Source organism: Phragmites australis, chromosome 15, assembly GCF_958298935.1.
Source record: "Phragmites australis chromosome 15, lpPhrAust1.1, whole genome shotgun sequence".
Classification (NCBI taxonomy): domain Eukaryota; kingdom Viridiplantae; phylum Streptophyta; class Magnoliopsida; order Poales; family Poaceae; genus Phragmites; species Phragmites australis.
In genome coordinates this window covers 2936924-2956337 of record NC_084935.1, presented here as the reverse complement: position 1 = coordinate 2956337, position 19414 = coordinate 2936924, and the positions used below count along the sequence as shown (strand labels likewise).

Sequence of the window (19414 nt, the reverse complement as noted above, 5' to 3'; positions counted from 1 at the left end):
TGACTAACAATAATTTTTAAAATATTTAGTTTAGAAACTTTAAAATTATATATATATATATATATAGATTTATATTGAATAATGTTGTCGGAGTATTGAGTAAGGGGACGTCCTGGTTAACAGGTCCCATAAGAGATATATCGATTGACGGGAATATTTCTTGAACCTTAACCCATCGAATGATCAGGTCAAAGCTCGCTCGATCAGCGCGACTCGATCAGCGCGAGGCTTGCGCGATTAGCCTCCTTGCGATATATTGTGATCCCACAACTAGCCCTTGCTGGTTGTAGGAAGTTCATACATAAACTGTCTAATCATATTATTGATTTCTACTTAAGTGTTTTTCTTCCAGATGCAGCTCCTTCAGCGAATAAAATCATGGTCGTCGTAGATGGGCAGTGTCCCGTCTCGTAGCATTAAATACTACAGAGTGGGGTTTTGCGGACCGACTTAGCGTCGCGTGATAGATGGGATAGGGCCTGCAGAACAATTGGGCAAGTGGATGAGTTCGTCGGTGGGCTCACAGAAGGCTGGAACGGAACAACTTGACAGATAAACTTGCGGCTCATGATGAGGGGATAGACAGGGCTACCGAGGTGTCGAGGTTTAATCCCTAATAATGATTCCAGGGTATACCGATCGAGGAGCGCATGAACAACGCTTATGGTATATGTGTGTTTGTGCGTGTGATGAACTCAAGAACACAGGAGTTATCCAGGTTCAGGCCTCCCGAAGGATAACAACCCTATGTCTTGTGTATTTGGTTATGAGTGTTTTTTAACTGGTTATAGATCAGTCTCTTAGCTTATCATTCTTCACCCCCCTTTTACAAACCGGATCCTTCTTTCTTTATATATTAGAGAGAATGAAAACTTACAAGTGAGCTCTTTTCTATTGATTCACACCTTAGCTAAACCTCTCACCCCTTAGTTATTTTAAAATAGGCGGCGCACGTGCTCCTTTTTGTTCTGATGAAGAAACCGAGCTCATCCCATCCACTGGACACCTCCACGCCTACATCACCTCGGTCAGTCGGTACGCCCTGTCAAATCACCGGTGTCACATATGCGCCGGTGAAGCAGCCTCACACTCCTGCAAGCTTGTCCCGTAACATTTAATGCTACGGGACGGAGCATGGCACCACTACGCCAGCCACTGTCTGTCTGCTAGGAAGGAGGGACTATGGAAGAAAAACACTTGAGTGGAATACATTTAATGAGAATAGACTGGTTTGATGAGTACTTATCCCGCTACCAACCTTCATCATATGGTAAGGATCCTGGTCTTGAAGATGCAGACTAGTCGTGTGATGAGACCCTCATTCGGGAAAGAATCATCTACCAAATGGATACTGGCCGGTGTGGGCCCTTAGAACAGAGGACCCCTACTCTATATATCCACATTAGCCCCTAAGCTCCCTCGCGGATGTGGTGATCTGAGTGGTTCATCGCGTGGTCGTACCACCTGGGCTCCAGGTCAACACGAGTTCACCCTGGGAGTGGCCATCAACATCGTCCACTTTTACGGATGGGCCCACAAAACTACATCTCGAGGGGAGGTTTTGAACTTCGAGAGAGATAGAAATATCATGGGAGAGAGAGACATTGATATTTGTTAGACGTGAGGGAATTTCGACCCCCAAAGCGCGGTCTTTCATATTTCGAGACAGCTGTGCCCCGCACGACGTTTGGAATATCGTGTTGGCCCTATAAATTGAAAAGTCAAAGCTTACCCATGAATCATTTCACCATCTTCTATAGCCTTCAAACCTTTGCGCTCAGAGCCCATCGTCTCTATCTCCACTCGTGTTTTCGTAGCCACACTTGTCGCTCCCAATGGCACCATGCATAGGTAAAAAGCTAGCTTTTCTCAAGTCTAAGTGTAGTGCAATAAAGCTGAAGCAGATGTACGACAAACTGTCTGCTCCATCGCCACCTTTCTTTGGGGTATCGCCCATGAGAGGAAGTGCCCGCTCCCCGCAAGGGGGAGATCGTGCTTTTGCTTCTTTCTTTTTGGTTGGACTTGTACCATCCTTTTTCGAATTCTTCACATCCTCATCTCCTTCTACGATATCTGCTACCTCCACCTCAATCTCAATTCCATGATTATGTTGAGCGTCTTTGCTCACCTGTGCGAGAACTTCATTGGGGTTGAGCCATGCTTCGCTCTTTTTAGGTACTTTTATACAACCAGGTTGCAGACTGGGCTGGCCACCGAGAACTGTGGATTCCAACTTCACGACGGCATTGCAAGCTAATACCTTGAGATGGGTCTTAAGTCATCATGGTCGGGCTGGAAGGAAAAATGGTTCTACCTCAAGATGGAGGATTCCTTCGACAACATCTACGTACCGAACAGACCGGCACAGGTCTCCTAGAGCTGCGGGAACTCCCTCATGACCACTCTTGAGCTATTGAGCATCGCAGCCTGGGTCAAAAACCTTGCTAACGCCGGGCTGACCGGATCAGATGTTGTCAGCGACTTCATCAAGCGCCAAGAGTTGTGTAATTCACGATTGTCTTCCATGGCTAGCTTGATCGCACCAGGTCGGGTGACATCGACCACTTTGTAGGGTCCTTCCCACTTAGGAGAGAGTTTATTCTGACCGGCTTTATTCTAAATTTGCCTAAGGACGATGTCACCTACAACCAGTCTCTGCTCCCACACCTTGCGGCTGTGATAGCGTCTGAGGCTTTGCTGATATTAAGCTGCTCGAATTAGAGCACGCTCACAGAACTCTTCGATCAGGTTTACATCATCCTCTCATCGCACCACCTGGTCGTTGTTCGAGTAGTTGGCTATTCGAGATAATTGCAAGGCGATCTCGGAGGGAAGCATTGTCTATGCGCCAAAAACAAGAAAAAAAGGGTTTTCAGTCATAGCCCTATTGGGAGTCATTCACAACGATCAGAGTACCGTGGGTAGTTCATCCACCCAATGCCTTGAATAGCTTTTAAGACGATCAAAGACCCTAGTTTTGATCCCTTGCAGTATCATCCCATTTGTCGTTTCGACCTACCTATTGCTCTGTGGGTGTGCCACCAACGCATAGCAAACTTTGGTCCTGATCTCTTTGCAATAGTCATGTAAAGCACTACTGGAGAACTGCATCCAGTTGTCCATAATTATATGACTGGACTCCCAAATCGCACTATCAGCCCCCGCATAAACTTAATTGTTGTTGCGGCGGTGATCTTTCTGACGGGCTCGATCTCTATCTACTTGGTGAATTTGTCGACTGTCACGAACAGAAATTCAAAATCATTTGGGGCTTTAGGGAACGGTCCCACGATATCGAGCCCCTAGACAGATAAAGACCAAGAGAGTGGTATATTTTGCAGCGCTTGGCTAGTTAGGTTGGTTTTTCAGCCATGTTATTGACATGACTCGAACAATTTCACCAGCTCACAAGTATCCTGGAGGGCAGTGGGCCAATAAAATCCTTGCTGGAACGCTTTTCTGACCAGAATGTGATATGAAACGTGAATACCACATATGCCTCTGTGGATATCAGAGAGCACTGTGCTCACCTCTTCCTGAGTGATGCATTTTAATAAAAGGTCGTTGCTTCCCTGATGGTAAATGCGTCCCTCTACCAGGGAGTATATGCAGGCTTACCGTGAGACCCATACATGAAGCACACCCAGCTCGTCTGGGTTGTACCCCATGACAAACACTTCGCGGTGACCGGGGTCCTCAGAACAGGACTCAGTGGTTGCCGTGGATCCGACCATATGTAGCCAAATCTAATCTGCAACACCTACCGAAACACAGAAACACGCTCCCTACCTGGCGCGTCAACTATGGAGGGTTAGTCCATGACAATGATTCCGGGGTGTACCAGTCGATGGGCGCGTGAACAACATCTGCGGTGTGTGTGTTTGTAATAAACTCAAGAACACATGGGTTATACAGGTTCAGGCCTACCAAAAGATAATAGCCCTGCATCTTGTGTATTTTATTATCAGTGTTTATGAATTGGTGACAAATGAGTTCCCTTTTGCTAGACCCATTCTTCTCTTTATATACAAGAGAAGGAGAACTTACAAGTGAGTTATTTTCTACTGACACATACCTAGCTAGATGTACTTTTCTCAGTCCATCATCACGTGGAGCATGCGCACCACACCTTATGTCGGTCGTACTGCGGGACTCATCTCATCCTCTTGTACCCCTCCACTCTTACCTTACCTCGATAGCCCTGCCTGTCCCCTCGCCATGCGCCGCAAGCGTATCTTCCAAACCGTTCCATCCTAGCCTTCTGTGAGTCCGTCCGCAAAATTGTTCACTTGCCTGGTCATTTTGCAGACCATGTCTCATCTGTTATGTGGTGCTAAGTTGGTCCACAACACCCCACTCTGTAGCGATTAATGCTACAGGACGGGACACTGCCCCATCTACGCCGGCCACGACTTTGTTCGTTGGAGAAGGAGCATCGTAAAAGAAAATATTTGAGTAGATATCAATAAATGCGATTTAGACATGTTAGATCTTGGATGTCCCCACAAACAGCAATGACTGATCGCGTGATCACATTAAATCTCAAGGAGGATGATCGCGCAAGTCTCGCGCTGATCGTGCGAGCCAATGGTTGATCGCGTGATGGGTCAGGGTTCAAGAAATATACCTATTGAACGTCATATCCCCGTAGGGCTCGTTAGCCAGAATACCCCTTACTCAATACTTTGATCATGATTAACCCATGAATGTCCCTTACTCAATGCCCCCTTACTCAATACTTCGAACATGATTAACCCATGAAAAATACTTTTCATAATATCATGAATTCAATACATTTTAGAAATATATTATAATAAAAAATAGTGATCAAAACTATATATTACACTATTATATTATTAAAATCATGTTTTATCTAAAACGATACGTATTTAAGATTTAATCCAGTTGGGTACTATCGCCGTCTAGCTAATGCTAAATACACCCAAACCAACACTTTCCTGGAAGCTTCCTGCTGACTGCCTAAGCATTGCAATTTGTCAAGTGCCAACTGATCCACACGAATGTCACGAATTGAATCGATCCGCACCCAACACAACAACCAGCGCTGCCAATTTCCTCCCATTTTCTCCTCCTCACACTCATTCCATAACACCTTTTTTTTTTAAATTCTCTGGATTAATTCCAATCCCAAGTGGCCAAGCCATCCCTCCTGGGGTCCCAGTGCACTTCTGGGAAGCTGGCAAGCACCTTCCCGCGCCGCGCCAACGCCACGCAAGCGAGCTTCCTCTCGACTCTCGATCCACCAAACCCGTCACGCTGTTCCAGCCCCGCATATAAACTCCACCCACCCCCATCGCATCCTCACCCAAGACCCAAGAGCACCGTCGCCGCGGCATTCGTTCGGAGCAGACGCTCAACTCTCCTAGCTTGTGTATACACGTCGATCGTCTAGCAGCGATGGCCGAGAGGAATACGACGTCGGCGCGGCCGCTCCTCCGCCGCATGCTCTCGTTCCGGGAGCCGCTCCTGGTCATCCCGTACCTGCTCAGCTTCCTCGGCGCCGCGGCATCGGCCTTCTTCGGAAGCTACTCGTCGTTCCTGCAGTCGTTCGCGAGGTCGCTCTTACCGTCGGCAGCCGCCAAGTGCGCTTACGCGTCACCCGTCGGTGGCGATCAGTGCGCGCCGTGCCACGGCGGCGACAGTGACGGCACGGACGAGGAAGAGGAAGAAGAGGCAGCGCTGAGCAAGGAGGATGTGGAGACGATCATGGAGACGATAGGCCTAGCAACTAGCGGGCACGGCGAGGGGTTCGCGACCCGGATGGGCCACAACGAGGTGTCCAGGCTGTTCGACGCCGAGGAGCCGAGCTTCGAGGAGGTGCGGAGCGCCTTCGCTGTGTTCGACGGCGACCGCGACGGGTTCATCGGCGCGGCGGACCTTCAGGGCGCCCTGGCGAAGCTGGGGGTCCGGGAGGACGCCGCCGCTTGCCGGGCCATGATCGTCGCGGCCAACGGCGGCAGGGACGACGGCAGGATGAACCTGTTCCAGTTCGTCGGGTTCCTCGAGAACGGCTTGTGCTGAGCCTGAGGAACTGGTTACTTCATTTTTTCCTTCTTCTTACAGTTGCACTACGGCTCAGCTGGTGGCAGGAGATGGGAGTGTGTATTTGGAAACGGTGTTTGTTCTTGTGTTTTTCCTCCTGGCTCTTGCCACGAGTTGGGGGAGTGGATGGTGCAGCAATTGACACACTAATTTCCAAGTTAATCGATTAATGGAACTAATTTTCCGATTACAAGGAGCTCACTTAATTTGGTCATCTACTGAGACCTTGAATGCCTTGTACACTATTGCAAGTTGTAAAATTTCTTTCGAGCATGATTAACTGACCATCTGCTTCATTTGGACATGGCGTGGTGGTCAATCCATGTGTTGGAACTCACTGTGCGTAGTCTACCACGCACGCCTAAAATCGCTCCAAAAGTCCAAATTGTGTCAAAATCAAGCGCGATAGTTTCAGCTTTCAAGCATTGTTTGGGTAGGTCTCCGCCGAATCAGCCAAGTTGGCCCGGTCCATTTCAGATGGTCACCGGGCACCTTTGATGTTTCTAGTCTGCTTTCGTACGCATGGCATGTTGGAATAATTGGATCAACCGATCTGCTTTCTTCCTGCCAGGAAGTTTCCGCGGAGCTGCACAGTTGGTACAGTGCTGCAAAAACTGCTGACACCGACGTGCACAGAACGGTCCAAGCTAGCAGCCTAGCGCGGTGAGTGGTTGCGTGCCGAGATGACATGACTACGTGCGTGCGGGCTTGGAAGGGTGCAGGAAACATCGGAGCCGGCCGCCGGCCGCCGGCAGCCAGGTGCATGCTGATCTAGTGATCTCTGGACCCCGCAGTCTCTTAACTGTGAAGTGAACGGTGAACGGCACATGATGCACGGCAACCGACGACTAATTAGTAATTAATCACGTTGGATATGTTCTCTCTATCAGAAAGAGAGGATAGGACTGGCCAACTGGCTGCTTTCTTTTGAGAATCTGAAGTTCCTTTTGCTGGAGGTGAGATATGTAGTGATGCTCTACGTAGCATGAGAAATAAAACTCTGCATCTCTTATACACGTACGGTACAGGGTTAAAAAACCGACAGGAACAGAGCAAAAATCGCGATAAGCGACCATCTCGATCCGGTTCGGTTTCAGAAACCAAACGGTAACCGAGTTTGGATTCAAAAAATTCGAAAAAAAATAAAAAAAATCAAAAAAAATCTTTAAAAAACTAGACACAATTCTAAGACCTTCTGTGAATTTTTTTTCAAAAATAATGTCGTTTTGCATCATATTCTATAAGGAGGATGTTTGAAAAAAATAAAAAATATTGAAGCGTGCGGCTCAGTTATTAACTCATATTAAGGAAAAGTTTAACATGCAAACACATATTTTTTTTTGTGTAAAACGTATCTTAAGAGGATCTTTAAAATTGATTTCACTTTATTTAGAGTTTTATTAATTTCTCTATGATTTTTACAAAGTTCACAAGCATAAAGTGAATATGTTAAGAAACAGCACTGTAATTAACTTTTTCATGTCTACTATTATTTTTTTCTATGTAAATCATAGTATAAAGAACTAATAAAAGTGGTTTCACTAATTTTTGAGGTGTGATGGGTCAGTTATGAATTAATCTAGTCACAACATATTTACACAATATTCCATGTTACAAGAACTAATTCATGAGTTCATGTATTTTTAAAAGACATATGATCATGTAAGAAAACTAACAAAATTAGTTTCATGATTTTTGGATTAGCAAAGAGTAAACTAAGCATTTAACTTGGTTTAAAGAATACAATTTCTCACAGAAAATTTTGAACTTTTTTATGAGTATAAATACTTTTATCATATAGATCATGTTACAAGGAAACCAGAAAAATTTGTTTCACTTGATTTAAAGCTCAGATGAATTAGTTATTGATTTTACAAGATTGAGATAATTTTTAGGTTTTTTGTTGAACTTCATTAAAAATAGAGAAAACTGCGCGATAAATCGAGAAAACCGAGCGGTTATGGAGAAAACCGAGCGGTTACCGATAATGCGGAAAATTCGAGAAAACTGCTCGATAAAATCGTGATTTTTTCCCCAAATTTCAAATTTTACTAAATGAATTTTGTCCGATTTTTTTTGAATTTTCGACCGGTTACTACGGTAGCCGCGACTTTTCGGTTATCGAGCTCCGGTCGGTAAGCTAAATCATGGGTATATCTTAACTGTTCATCTTTTACACCTGATACTCATCTATTTATTAATTTTCTTACTTATCTTATAATTTTTTTACCCACTCTTTCCATACAAATGCTAAACCAAATAAATGATCTTAATAACCCATACTTAAACCAAGCACTACCTGAAATGACTTTAACTTTAATATTAATTTCCTAGACTAGTACCAAACAGCCCTCAAATTTTTGGCCCGCGCCGAGCGGCAAAAGCGTCGGCCTCCGACTCCATCGATTGCAAACGCGAGTTTTTTATTTTATTTTTTTAATTAAAAATTTAAATAAATATCTTTCTCTTGAAAAAAATTATAAAACTAATCATGTACCGTCCTCTCGTGAGGCGATTAGACCCTTAACACCTCTAAAAAAGTGGTAAGCAGTCCCACAAACTCTGTTTATATACTGGGCTTATCGCCCTTTCAGTACTCACCTCATAAAAGGGTGGTAAGAGTCTGTATAGCTTCTTACCGCTCTTTCATGCCTAACCGTTCTATGAGAGGGTGGTAGACATCTAATTTTGTAAATTTTTTCAAAAAAATCTATTTATTTAAATTTTTAATCGAAAAAATATATAAAAAAAAAACTCTGCAAACGCCGCCTGAGCCGTGTCTCACTGGGCCGCGCAGCCGGGCCGTGACAACCTGCCGCCTGCGGAAAGCTGAGCTGGGGGCCTCGGGCGCCTGCAGATCACGAATGGGCTAATGTGACATGTTGTGAAGGTTCCAACAGGCCTATTACCTCAGTTGGTTAGAGCGTCGTGCTAAATGTTCTTTTTTTTTTTGTCTAATTTGACCAAACATTGCAATTTGACCTTTTATTTTTTAGATGAATTTTATCTGAAGCATGTTTGCTCCGTCTTCGGGACACTTTAGCTTGGGCATGCTACTTTTAGGGGTGCAAATTAATTAACCTAAAGGCATTCACTAATACTACTTAGTTTAATCAATAATACTAGTTTTATAAAAATAATTAATTTTATAAAACAGTATTATTAATTAAATTAAAGAGGATCGGTGGTACACTAGGTTAATTAATTTACACCTCTAGCCATTTTACTACCAATTGGGCTAGTATCCATCTAGCAAAGGAGGGCCGATACTGGCCCATAGGCCACAGCCCACCTATGCAAGCAGAGGAAAACCCTAGCAAAGCCACAGGGAGCAAGTCCACCACCAGCCTCCAGCAGTCCAGCGAGTCGGGCGCGGGCGACCCTGGTTCCGTTGCGCCACTGTTGTTCGACCAGTCGGCCGGCGGCACGCGTAGTTTCCGGCGATGGCGGCGGCGTCAGGGACGTACTCCCCGGCGGGGGCGGCCGGGGGGAAGCGGCGGGAGAGGAGGGAGGAGCTTCGGCGCCACCTCGCCGAGGACGCGGACTGGCCCCGCGCCGACGGGCGCTCCCTCCACGACTGCCGGCCCGCGTGTAACTCCCCGCTCCCCCAGCACTTCTCTGCCTGCTCCCGTGTGGTGACAATCTCGGTAGAATGCCCTTGCTCTTGCTTAAGGATTTCGGTTGCGTGCCTTTCGTCTGCTCTTGCCTAGCCCGCACTTGTGGTGTTCGACGTTATGCGCGATGAGTGAGGGCATGCTTGATGCTGCGCGGACATCCCCCCCCCCCCCCCCCTTCTTTGGATTCAAAGTCGTTTAGTTGTTGTGCTGTATGTATAATGCTTGGATTCCCTGCCTCTATAAGTTGTCTGCCCTATGCATGTATGCCAATGTGGTTTGCCATCTCTGCATCTTAACCTTGATTTGAATGATGCTGCCTACTGTTCTATGGAGTTGAAATTAGTGGGATTTATTTCTGCATCGAAGTCATTGATGATTTAAAATGTGTCTTGCAGTTATGCAAACAGGACCAACTACTGCTGCATCAGGGTCTGCTTATGCGGAATTCGGGAAGACAAAGGTCATTGTATCGGTGTAAGTACAACATACTACTTGTTTTTCATTTGTTTGGGATATCGAATGTGATAAGTGGTGTTTCATTACTTCAATATTCTGTACAGCAGTGTACTCTCCCTTGCGTACAAGTGTAAAAGTTGTCCTGTTGAAGATTTATATTGGTGTCTTTGGAATTAAATACTAGCAAGTTAAGGTTAACTGCAGTATGCCTGCAACTTAATAAGCATCGTCTTTAGATCAGTTCATTTTCAGCTTGGATCTATGTACTTGTATTTCCTGTCAGTGAGGCTTGAAATCATGGTCTAGTATTCAACTTGTGCTCTTATCATTTATGATGTTTAACTATATGGTTAGCCATTGCTCACTGGAGAAATTTCTTGTGCTCTAATACATGCTTCTTGGCTTTTTAATATTTGAATTTCCTATATCTTGTCTGTGAACTTGTTAGATTGTTTAGTCATTTTGAACCTGTCTTATTGCTTGATCGGTCATCTTTGTTCAATGATTACCTTTGCAGGTTTGGGCCAAGAGAAAGTAAGAAAGCAATGATGTACAGCGATGTTGGTAGGCTCAACTGCAATGTGAGCTATACAACATTTGCCACTCCAGTGCGTGGACAGGTATACTGTTTACTTACCTCTCATCCCTATATTTAGACTATATGTTTGAAAGTGTTTGGAGTTGAAAGCATTCATCTTATTTTCAGGGATTGGACAACAAAGAGTACTCATCAATGCTTCATAAAGCTTTGGAAGGCGCAGTGATGCTACACACTTTTCCAAAGACCACAGTTGATGTTTTTGCTTTGGTTCTCGAGTCTGGTGGCAGTATGATACTATTATAGACTTTTCTTTTGGTGATAAGTATAATACACTAGATTTAGGCAATGTTTTTTAAGTTCAGTGCTCTAGTACGTATGTGGAAATTCTGTTCATGTCTAAGAAGTAGGAACGTTTGAACTGCTATCTTTGTAGCATGATAGAGCTTCTAATATTCTTGGTCTTATGAGATAAAGTTAAAGCCAAGTTGTATCTAGTAAATACCCAGTTTGAGCATGCCATTTGTACCCTAGTATATACTTATTTTATGAAACTGAATGAGTTTATTTGTGTTTTGATTAAGTCAGTATTATTTTGCTTATTTGCCAGCATAAACAATGGTACAACTATTTTCTTTCTGAAATGAACAATTTTACAGTACGACCGTACATTATTGTGCATCTCTTCTCCAGTTACACTGTTTCATGGAAACTTTTCTTCTGTGACCAATTCTTTCTGCATAAGTTTCTTTGTTAAAATGACCTGAAGTATGTTGGACCTTTACTAGCAGTTCTTTCATTTCAGGTGATCTTCCCATCATTATATCATGCGCTAGTCTTGCACTGGCAGATGCTGGAATCATGATGTATGACCTTGTTACATCTGTATCCGTGGTATGGCCCCATGTTGTCTCTGCTCTATGATACTTGCTCCTAAACCATCAGATACTTGAACATAACCAGATTTTACTTCTTTGTGCCAGTCCTGTTCCGGAAAGAACATCATCATCGATCCAACCTCAGATGAGGAAGCATGGCAAGATGGAAGCCTTATGGTAGCTTTTATGCCAGCCCGCAAGGAGATCACACAACTTGCGCTCACTGGAGAGTGGTCTGATGGCAAAATCACCAATGTATGCCTTATCTCTGCACTAATCAGAGATGATACAAAAGCAGATACAGGTACTAACATTTTTTTACCTTCCTCAACAGGCAGTGGAGCTCTGTATGGATGCCTGCAGTAAGCTTGGCGACATACTGCGGGACCGATTGAAAGATACCGCCACCTTGACGAGTGAATGACATTGCAGAGGCAACACTTGTAACAGCAGATATCCTTAGCTGTAGAAATTTTGTAGGCAATGGAGGCTGGTAAGCCTGATGTTTGAGTGAGCATTCATGGTTACGGTGATTATTTCCTTCGTGGCAAAAGAGTGAATGTTCAAGCGGGGAACAAGTCGTAGGGTGGTGTGTCTGTGTTATGAAATGTACTCCTGACCCTTTAGCTTCATGTAGCATCTGCATCTTTCTTTATCTATGTACTGTAAGAGTAAGACTTGCTCTATCTACTACGTCCTGGATCCTTAGGACATTTCCCTTTATTTGGGGCTCGGGTGAAAAAAAAATTTCGCTGCTATCTGCTGTTTCGCCACTTGGTTCCATGTGTTCTTAGGTTCGATTTGCATGTGGTAATTTCACATGATTTACTATGGGAAATATACTGTCGCACATGAAATTTCTGCATTCTTAATAAAGTATAATGAAGAAGATTTTGCACAGACTAAAGTGTGTTAGCGAAGGGTTGCAGTATTGCACTACGCGGAAGCAGCTCGTCCAGCTAAACAGTCGGCCTGACTCTTAGTTACACTGACAGTGGGCCACACGCTCCTAATCCCATTCGCAGCACCACGAAAATATCCCAATTCTCACAGGACAAATATCCGAACAGCTAGGCGCTAGCCGTTCCCCACCCCGTGCAGTATATAAACCCCTCCTCGCTCCACCCAGTCCCACCTCCCTTCACCTCCAGCTCTCCAAGCCCGAAACCTTATCTCCAAATCCTCATCCCATCCCGAGCGTCATGGCGGCCGCGCTCTTCTCCACCTCGCTCTCGCCCCGGTTCCTCGCCCTATCCTCTCCCAAGCTCGCCCCCCTCCCCTGCAGGTTGCCACTGCCTCCGCGCGCTGTGCTGGCGTCGTCCGAGCTGGCGACGCCGCCGCGGCGGCGGTTCTTCGCGCCCGTGGCCGTCGCGGTGTCGTCGGACTACGAGACCGAGGGCGCGGAGCAGGAGGAGGGAGCCGAGGAGTTCTCCGAGGACCTGAAGCTGTTCGTCGGCAATCTGCCGTTCAGCGTCGACAGCGCGCAGCTCGCAGGGCTCTTCGAGCAGGCCGGCTCCGTCGAGATGGTCGAGGTATATACGAATTAGTCATGCAACCCCGTCTCGTTAATTAGTGTCACAAATTGTCCTTTTCGTAAAAAATAAAATAACCTTTTAAAATATTAAAATTCTGCTCACAGTTCTATGGCCACTACTCACTAGATGAAGTATTATTGCAATGGAACTGGTTAGAATTAAGGTTACATGCTGTTAAGTTATTTGAACCTTTCAATTGGTTCGGTACTGTGGTGAATAATGACAAGAAATCGACATGTTATTCAAATTGTCCAGTCCAACAACAGAGCTGCATGTATGAGTGAACCTTTTGTGTTTCATTATTGTAACATTTCTCTCTTTTTCAGGTTGTATATGATAGAATGACTGGACGAAGCCGTGGATTTGGATTCGTGACAATGTCTTCAGCTGAAGAAGCCGGAGCTGCTGTCGAGCAATTCAACGGTTATGTGAGTATACTTCCATGTTGTAGGCAACCTTTCTCTTTGGTATGCTTCTGGAGCAGATGAGCTACCTAATTGAAGAAAAAAGATATCTGAGAAGAGTAAAACGACACTAAAAAGACAGTTGTCAATACATTGTAATGTCAATGTTCTCTGTACATTGTTAGGCTTTCAGATGCAGGGTTTGCACCGAAAGCTTGCATTGCTAGAAAGCCTGAAATCTGAGTCGTAGCACAACGGAACATTTCTAGTCATAGCTTCCTGCTAACTGTTTGGGAATGAATTGCTTCTCTTGAGTGCATAGTGCGTCACATTGTAGATTGGACTCTTGACCACTTAACCTTGCCTCTCAAACAGACATTCCAAGGCCGACCTCTGAGAGTAAACTCAGGGCCGCCGCCGCCTAGAGATGACTCCGCACCAAGAGCACCAAGGGTTGGTGGTGGTGGTGGCGGCGGCGGCAGCAGCTTCGATTCGGCGAACAAGCTCTACGTGGGGAACCTCTCGTGGGGAGTTGACAACTCGACACTGGAGAACCTGTTCAGCGAGCAAGGGCAGGTGCTTGATGCTAAGGTCATCTACGACAGGGAGAGCGGCAGGTCAAGGGGGTTTGGTTTTGTCACCTATGGCTCTTCTGAGGAGGTCAACAATGCCATATCGAACCTTGATGGCATCGTAAGTTCTTACGCCATCTTGGTCATTTTTGTTTATCTTGTACATTGTTATTTTGCATAGAAGATGTGCTAATTGAGTGATCTATTGGAATGCAGGACTTGGATGGCAGGCAGATCCGAGTTACAGTTGCAGAATCTAAGCCGAGGCGTCAATTTTGAAATCACAATATGTTGGTTTATAGAGGTTAATAATGTGCTTGGCCATGTGTTAGTTCCTAGCTTCTATTCTTGCCTCCATATGAGTTAAAAGAAGATGCAGTCAATGAGAGATTGGAAGTGAAACTGCTGTATACGGGAAGATTTTTCCCAGCTCTGCAATGCAATGCACACACCCTCTTATGCTCATTGCACCTCAAAAAAAAAAAAAGTAGAAATCTTGACGCAGTTGTTGTGCCCACATGCATATATAGCAGCAGTCAATAACAGATGCGTGTTACACTCTAGCTAGTAAACCCTGCGAGAGTCCTCTGCTCATCCTGAAGATTCACGTCCTCTCACAATTGTCTCCCTGGGAGGTGGTGCGAGAAATTTCAGCTGTAGCAATTCCTATATTCAAATAGATTTTTTTTTTTTTTTTTGCGGGGAAACTCAAGATGAAAGCCGATTTTACGTTGCTGCCTGCCATTGCTTCAAGGTTTAACGCCTTTGTAATCTTGCGCATTCTTTGTAATATTATCTACTTCGTCAATGGACACCACCCCCGTTGAACTGCTTGCACACTAAACTCTGACAGCTAAATAATGTCAAAAGTGGAACGACTTAAGCTCATCTTCAAAAGTAAGGCATTCTCGATTTGTTTCAACACAAGTAACGTCCAACGGCATACCGTTAGAAATAGAGAAATTTTGCTGTGCTCCCAAGTCAATATGAGTCCTACATCTATGAGTCCAACAGTCTAGATTAGCTGGAATACTAGTAATTCTCTATCAGTAGTATGGGTAGTAAAAGTGTATTTTTGAAAACAATACCATGGCAGGGAAGTAAATATGTGCAATTTCATGTCTTCTTTAATCTTGTGAATCGGTCGGGGCCAGGCCGGAGCAGCTATTTCAGTCATTGTTTGGGGTCTAGGACGATGGGGACAACGGGAGGCGGCAGCTAGTAGCCTGACTTGCGGCAAGGCAATGGAGCGACGGCCTCCAAATCCACATCTCGAGGTCCACGGCCATGGATTTGTCCTCGTCGGCGACCTATTATGGTGGCGACGAGCGTCGGCTAGCCACGATGGACCTGCGGGTCGCAGCCGCACCAACGGCCGCCGACGTGCGCGTGCTCAGCGGAGGCGTCTCACGCGTGATTAATATAGCTGATATAGCCAACAATAGAATGATCGATCAACCGAAGTTACAGGAAATAAAAGCAATTTGAGGTAATTAATTTTTTTAATTATAACCAGTATAAAATAGAGAAAATATATATTTGAATATGTATATACTTGTATGTGTGTATTCAAATATATTATTTTGGCTAAGTATTCCAGGAGCATCAAATTACTTTCTAAATCAATCCATGCATTAAATTGATCATATGCATTTTGGTTTAATTGTTTTTATGGTTCTTTATGTGGTGATTCGAATTTGAATGTCTCTCAAATTCGAATCCGTTTAAGTTACTTCGGTAACGTCCTTTTTCAAATCAATTCACGAAAATCAATCTTCCAATCCAACTCAAATCTATAATTTAATTATTCAATTGAATTATCCCCATTTAATTTGTTCTACTCGAATTAAGTCTCTCTCCGATTCGAATCTCAATCTAGTTTCAATTCACCGACATACAATCGACTTCAAATATTCTTGTTGAATCAATCTCAAATCCAAAAACTCTTAATTGGATTAATGCCAAATCTAAATTCAGATCCAAATTCAAATACTCCTATTTGAATTCAATCCCAAATATCTCAAATCCAGAATCATCAAATCATTGTCGATTTCATAACCACATGCAATTTGAATCATTCGAATTATATTCAATTCATTCCAAGTTCAATCATTCGCAATTTCAACTCAATTCAATTCGAATCAAGTTCTAAGGTCAAATCTCGTATTCAAACCATCATACCAACATAATGTCCATTTCAGTTCAATCACAATTGAATCATCCATTCCGATCTAATACGATTTACTCAATTTGGATATTTACAAATTTAATTCAATTACATTCGAATTGAATCATACAAATCTAGTTCAAATTCAAATACATCAATTGGTTGGTTACACAAAATATCTCACATTCTCTCTCATCTCCCTCTCACTGAGCTCCCTTTCTCTCTCTGTTCATCTGGGCAGCAAAGTCCACCAACCACGCCGTGCTTCCATGCCTTGCTCTCTCTTTCATCTGCACCGGCCAAACCAGCCAGCCAACACCCATACTAGCCATCACCTCCATCTGATCTTTCATCTAAACGGCAAAAGCCATTTCTCCTTTTCCTCTTCCCTTGCCTTCACCTGCAAGCCACCACACCAAAGCATACATACACACGAGCACACAGGCACAACACGACCACAACACACACAGTAGCAGCACAACGCCGTCACCTTCCTCCTCTACGCCGTGCCGCCGCTCAACCTGAGTAGCTGTGCCACACCGCTCCCTTCATCGTCCCGGCGTGCTGAGCCTCCCAGCCTCCTCCCGTGCGCCACGCTACATCACACGCGCCGCCCCGCCATATCATCACGCGCTACTGCCGGCTTCCCCGACCAGCCGGCTCGCGCCGAGCCACCATGGGCCGCCTTGAGCACAGCCGGCTAGCGCTGCCATCCGTGTCACTGGGCATCATAGGTGAGCCCATCTCCCTCCGCTCCTCCTTCCGTGTCGCGCCATCACGCGCCACCAGGCCGAGCTCCGCTCTGGCCTCCTTCGCAGCCCGTGGGTGCCGCCGCTAGTCTGCTGCCGCACGCGCTGCCGCCGTGCACCACTGCTCCACCCGTGCCGCACCGGCGACTGCCACGTGCACCCTCTCGCCCCGACCAGCATCCTCTCTCCGACCGCTCCCCTCTGCTCGTCCGCCGTCCCGCCCGCCCGTCGCCGAGCTCCCCATCCTGGCGCCACCTCCCTCACCGACGAGCTCCATCACCTCCCCTCCGGCCGTGCGCTCGTGCGCCACCCGGCCATCCCATCTCTGGCCGGCCACCTCCCCTCACCCTGGCCCGCCACCTCCTTTGCCTCGACCGACCACCATCTCGCCGCTGAGCTCCCTCCTCTTTCTCCGGCCTTACCCCGCTGGACTTCCGATGTCTAATAGAGCTATTTTCGCTACATGATTCAAGATGTCCACTTGCAGCCAGGTGTGGACGATAGGGTAGTGTGGCGCTGGAGCAAGTCTCAGAGATACACAACCCGCTCGGCCTACCGCATACTCTTCCAAGAAGCAATTCGTTTTGAGGGGGGCGAACATTTTTGGAAAGCTTGAGCTCCTATGCGGGTCGAGTTCTTCGCATTGCTTCTTCTACAACGACATCTTTGGACTGCTGACCGATGTCAACGACATGGCATTTTGACCCACCAACAATGCATCCTATGTGACCAGAAACAGGAAACGGCGGATCACCTAATCGTTGGTTGTAGCTTTGTTAAGCAAATATAGCGGGATGCGTTGGGATGGCTAGGGTTGCAGTGTGTGCCATCACCACATCACTCCACTTTTGGTTGGTGGCAACACCTACACGTAGGCCGCTTGAAGCCGCACAAGAAGGGAATTGATTCCATGGTTATGTTGGTGGCGTGGCGAATTTGGAAATAGCAAAACCCTTGGGTGTTCAACAGGACGACGAGCACGGTAGCGTAGCTTGTCACCACGATCAAGGCTGATGCAGCACTTTGGATGGTGGTGGGAGCCAAGGACCTCGCTGCTCAGTGACAGGGGGTAATTGCGCAGTCCTAGATGTCTCGCTTAGCCTCTCGATGTTGTGATGTTTCTTAGTATAGTCCTTTAATAAACACTAGGGTTTGATGAGCACTCGGTGACTCACGTTGTAAAAGTCATATGTATTTTTTTCTTTTTAATACAATGATATGCAGGTTTTATGTGTATTTTCATAAAAATAACTGAATTTGTCACAACAAACATCATTCCATTGTTTGTTATAGTATGTTTACAGTCCGGTAAACTTTATGTCAATCAAAACGTCAGCCATCTCTAATGCACGACTTGAAAAAAGTCTAGAAACAGACAATATGTTGAGACAACACAGATCTCAGCTATGACTATTGCTAACGGTTGCTGATCAACAGGAAATTGATGTCAATGGCATGTCAGCTGAAGAGCGACTGGAGAAGCTCTGGTGAAGTGAGGTTTCCTACGCGCTCCAACTGCAATGAAACACCAGCATAAAGTCAGAAAGAAAATCTACGATCTATGACTTATGCTGAACCAAAGATGATGTAATTACTATCGAGAAAAACTCAGCACTGTGCCAGGAATTGAAGCAGCAATGTGTGACTGACTACCTTCTGTTGCATGTACTTTTCACGTATAGCATTGAGGGGCCAATCGCTGATGCTGCCCAACTGAAGGCCTACGATGCTGCAACAACTGAAGAAAGAAATTCCAAGAAACCATAATCGATGAAATTCAACTCCATGAGATAATTTGCGAGAAATCTCAAAGTTATAGGAGACTGAAAATATACTTCAGAACTTAGTGCGAGTTAAAAAGATATACAAATATAACAAAAATTAATGCTTATTAGTTCGGACGCCAAATTTACTTTACAAGAAGCCTTCGTTGCTCTAAGGAATCTCCTGATTTAAGTTAAAGAAAAATTGGAAACACATGTTAGCGATGGCACAATGATTTCCCACTTCAAAAGATATACGATGTGTATTTGGCCAAAAGTAGCATGAGAAATGTTCTTGTTGTTGGAACAGAAAGATCCCAGGTCACTAAGCACTTGGCCCTCTATTTTCAGCACCTACTGGATCATGAGGTTATCATATCTACAAATTCAATGGTTTTCCTATATGTGTGATTAAATTGTTTTCTCAAATTAGAATATATGGTCATTATTTATTTACAATTGTATTTACTAATTATATTTAGAGTTTTACTTAGTGTTAGTAGCAAATTATTGATGTCACTTGACACCTATAAATACATGCTGAATCCGCCCTTTAGGATTGATCTAAAAAAATCGGCGTAGGATTGCAAAAATGAATTATATAAAACACGAGTTATTTCTACGTCATATTTTTTTTCTATTTTTCTCATATCTAATAAAAAATATTAAAAT

At 44.9% G+C, this 19414-nt stretch overlaps 3 protein-coding genes across 4 annotated transcripts; all 3 read left to right on the top strand.

The window, feature by feature from the left end:
- Positions 1–5242: 5242 nt before the first annotated feature.
- On the top strand, positions 5243–6264 carry LOC133893622 (probable calcium-binding protein CML46). The gene has a single exon (XM_062334696.1). The coding sequence runs from the start codon at positions 5419–5421 to the stop codon at positions 6040–6042; it is 624 nt and encodes a 207-aa protein (XP_062190680.1). The 5' UTR covers positions 5243–5418; the 3' UTR covers positions 6043–6264.
- A 3115-nt stretch (positions 6265–9379) lies between these two features.
- Positions 9380–12275, top strand: LOC133892342 (exosome complex component RRP41-like). 2 transcript variants are annotated; one of them, XM_062333047.1, is made up of 7 exons: positions 9380–9654; positions 10076–10154; positions 10654–10756; positions 10843–10963; positions 11480–11568; positions 11658–11807; positions 11887–12275. In XM_062333047.1, exons 1-7 carry the CDS (start codon positions 9507–9509, stop codon positions 11974–11976), a joined length of 780 nt encoding a protein of 259 aa, XP_062189031.1. In that variant the 5' UTR covers positions 9380–9506; the 3' UTR covers positions 11977–12275. The 2 variants fall into 2 exon arrangements, with proteins under 2 accessions (XP_062189031.1, XP_062189032.1); XM_062333048.1 differs by having other exon boundaries at positions 9603–9710.
- Positions 12276–12666: 391 nt separating this feature from the next.
- On the top strand, positions 12667–14528 carry LOC133892341 (RNA-binding protein CP29B, chloroplastic-like). The gene is made up of 4 exons (XM_062333046.1): positions 12667–13084; positions 13414–13515; positions 13867–14184; positions 14280–14528. The coding sequence occupies exons 1-4, from the start codon at positions 12755–12757 to the stop codon at positions 14340–14342; spliced, it is 813 nt and encodes a 270-aa protein (XP_062189030.1). The 5' UTR covers positions 12667–12754; the 3' UTR covers positions 14343–14528.
- Positions 14529–19414: the final 4886 nt, after the last annotated feature.

Bases quoted from the DNA above. Each gene is read 5' to 3' on its own strand.
- LOC133893622 (XM_062334696.1), top strand. From the start codon at position 5,419: ATGGCCGAGAGGAATACGACGTCGGCGCGGCCGCTCCTCCGCCGCATG.
- LOC133892342 (XM_062333047.1), top strand. From the start codon at position 9,507: ATGGCGGCGGCGTCAGGGACGTACTCCCCGGCGGGGGCGGCCGGGGGG. The intron at 10,757-10,842 runs GTATACTGTTTA...TCTTATTTTCAG, and splicing joins CCACTCCAGTGCGTGGACAG to GGATTGGACAACAAAGAGTA. The intron at 11,808-11,886 runs GTATGCCTTATC...CTTCCTCAACAG, and splicing joins CTGATGGCAAAATCACCAAT to GCAGTGGAGCTCTGTATGGA.
- LOC133892341 (XM_062333046.1), top strand. From the start codon at position 12,755: ATGGCGGCCGCGCTCTTCTCCACCTCGCTCTCGCCCCGGTTCCTCGCC. The intron at 13,516-13,866 runs GTGAGTATACTT...CCTCTCAAACAG, and splicing joins TCGAGCAATTCAACGGTTAT to ACATTCCAAGGCCGACCTCT. The intron at 14,185-14,279 runs GTAAGTTCTTAC...ATTGGAATGCAG, and splicing joins TATCGAACCTTGATGGCATC to GACTTGGATGGCAGGCAGAT.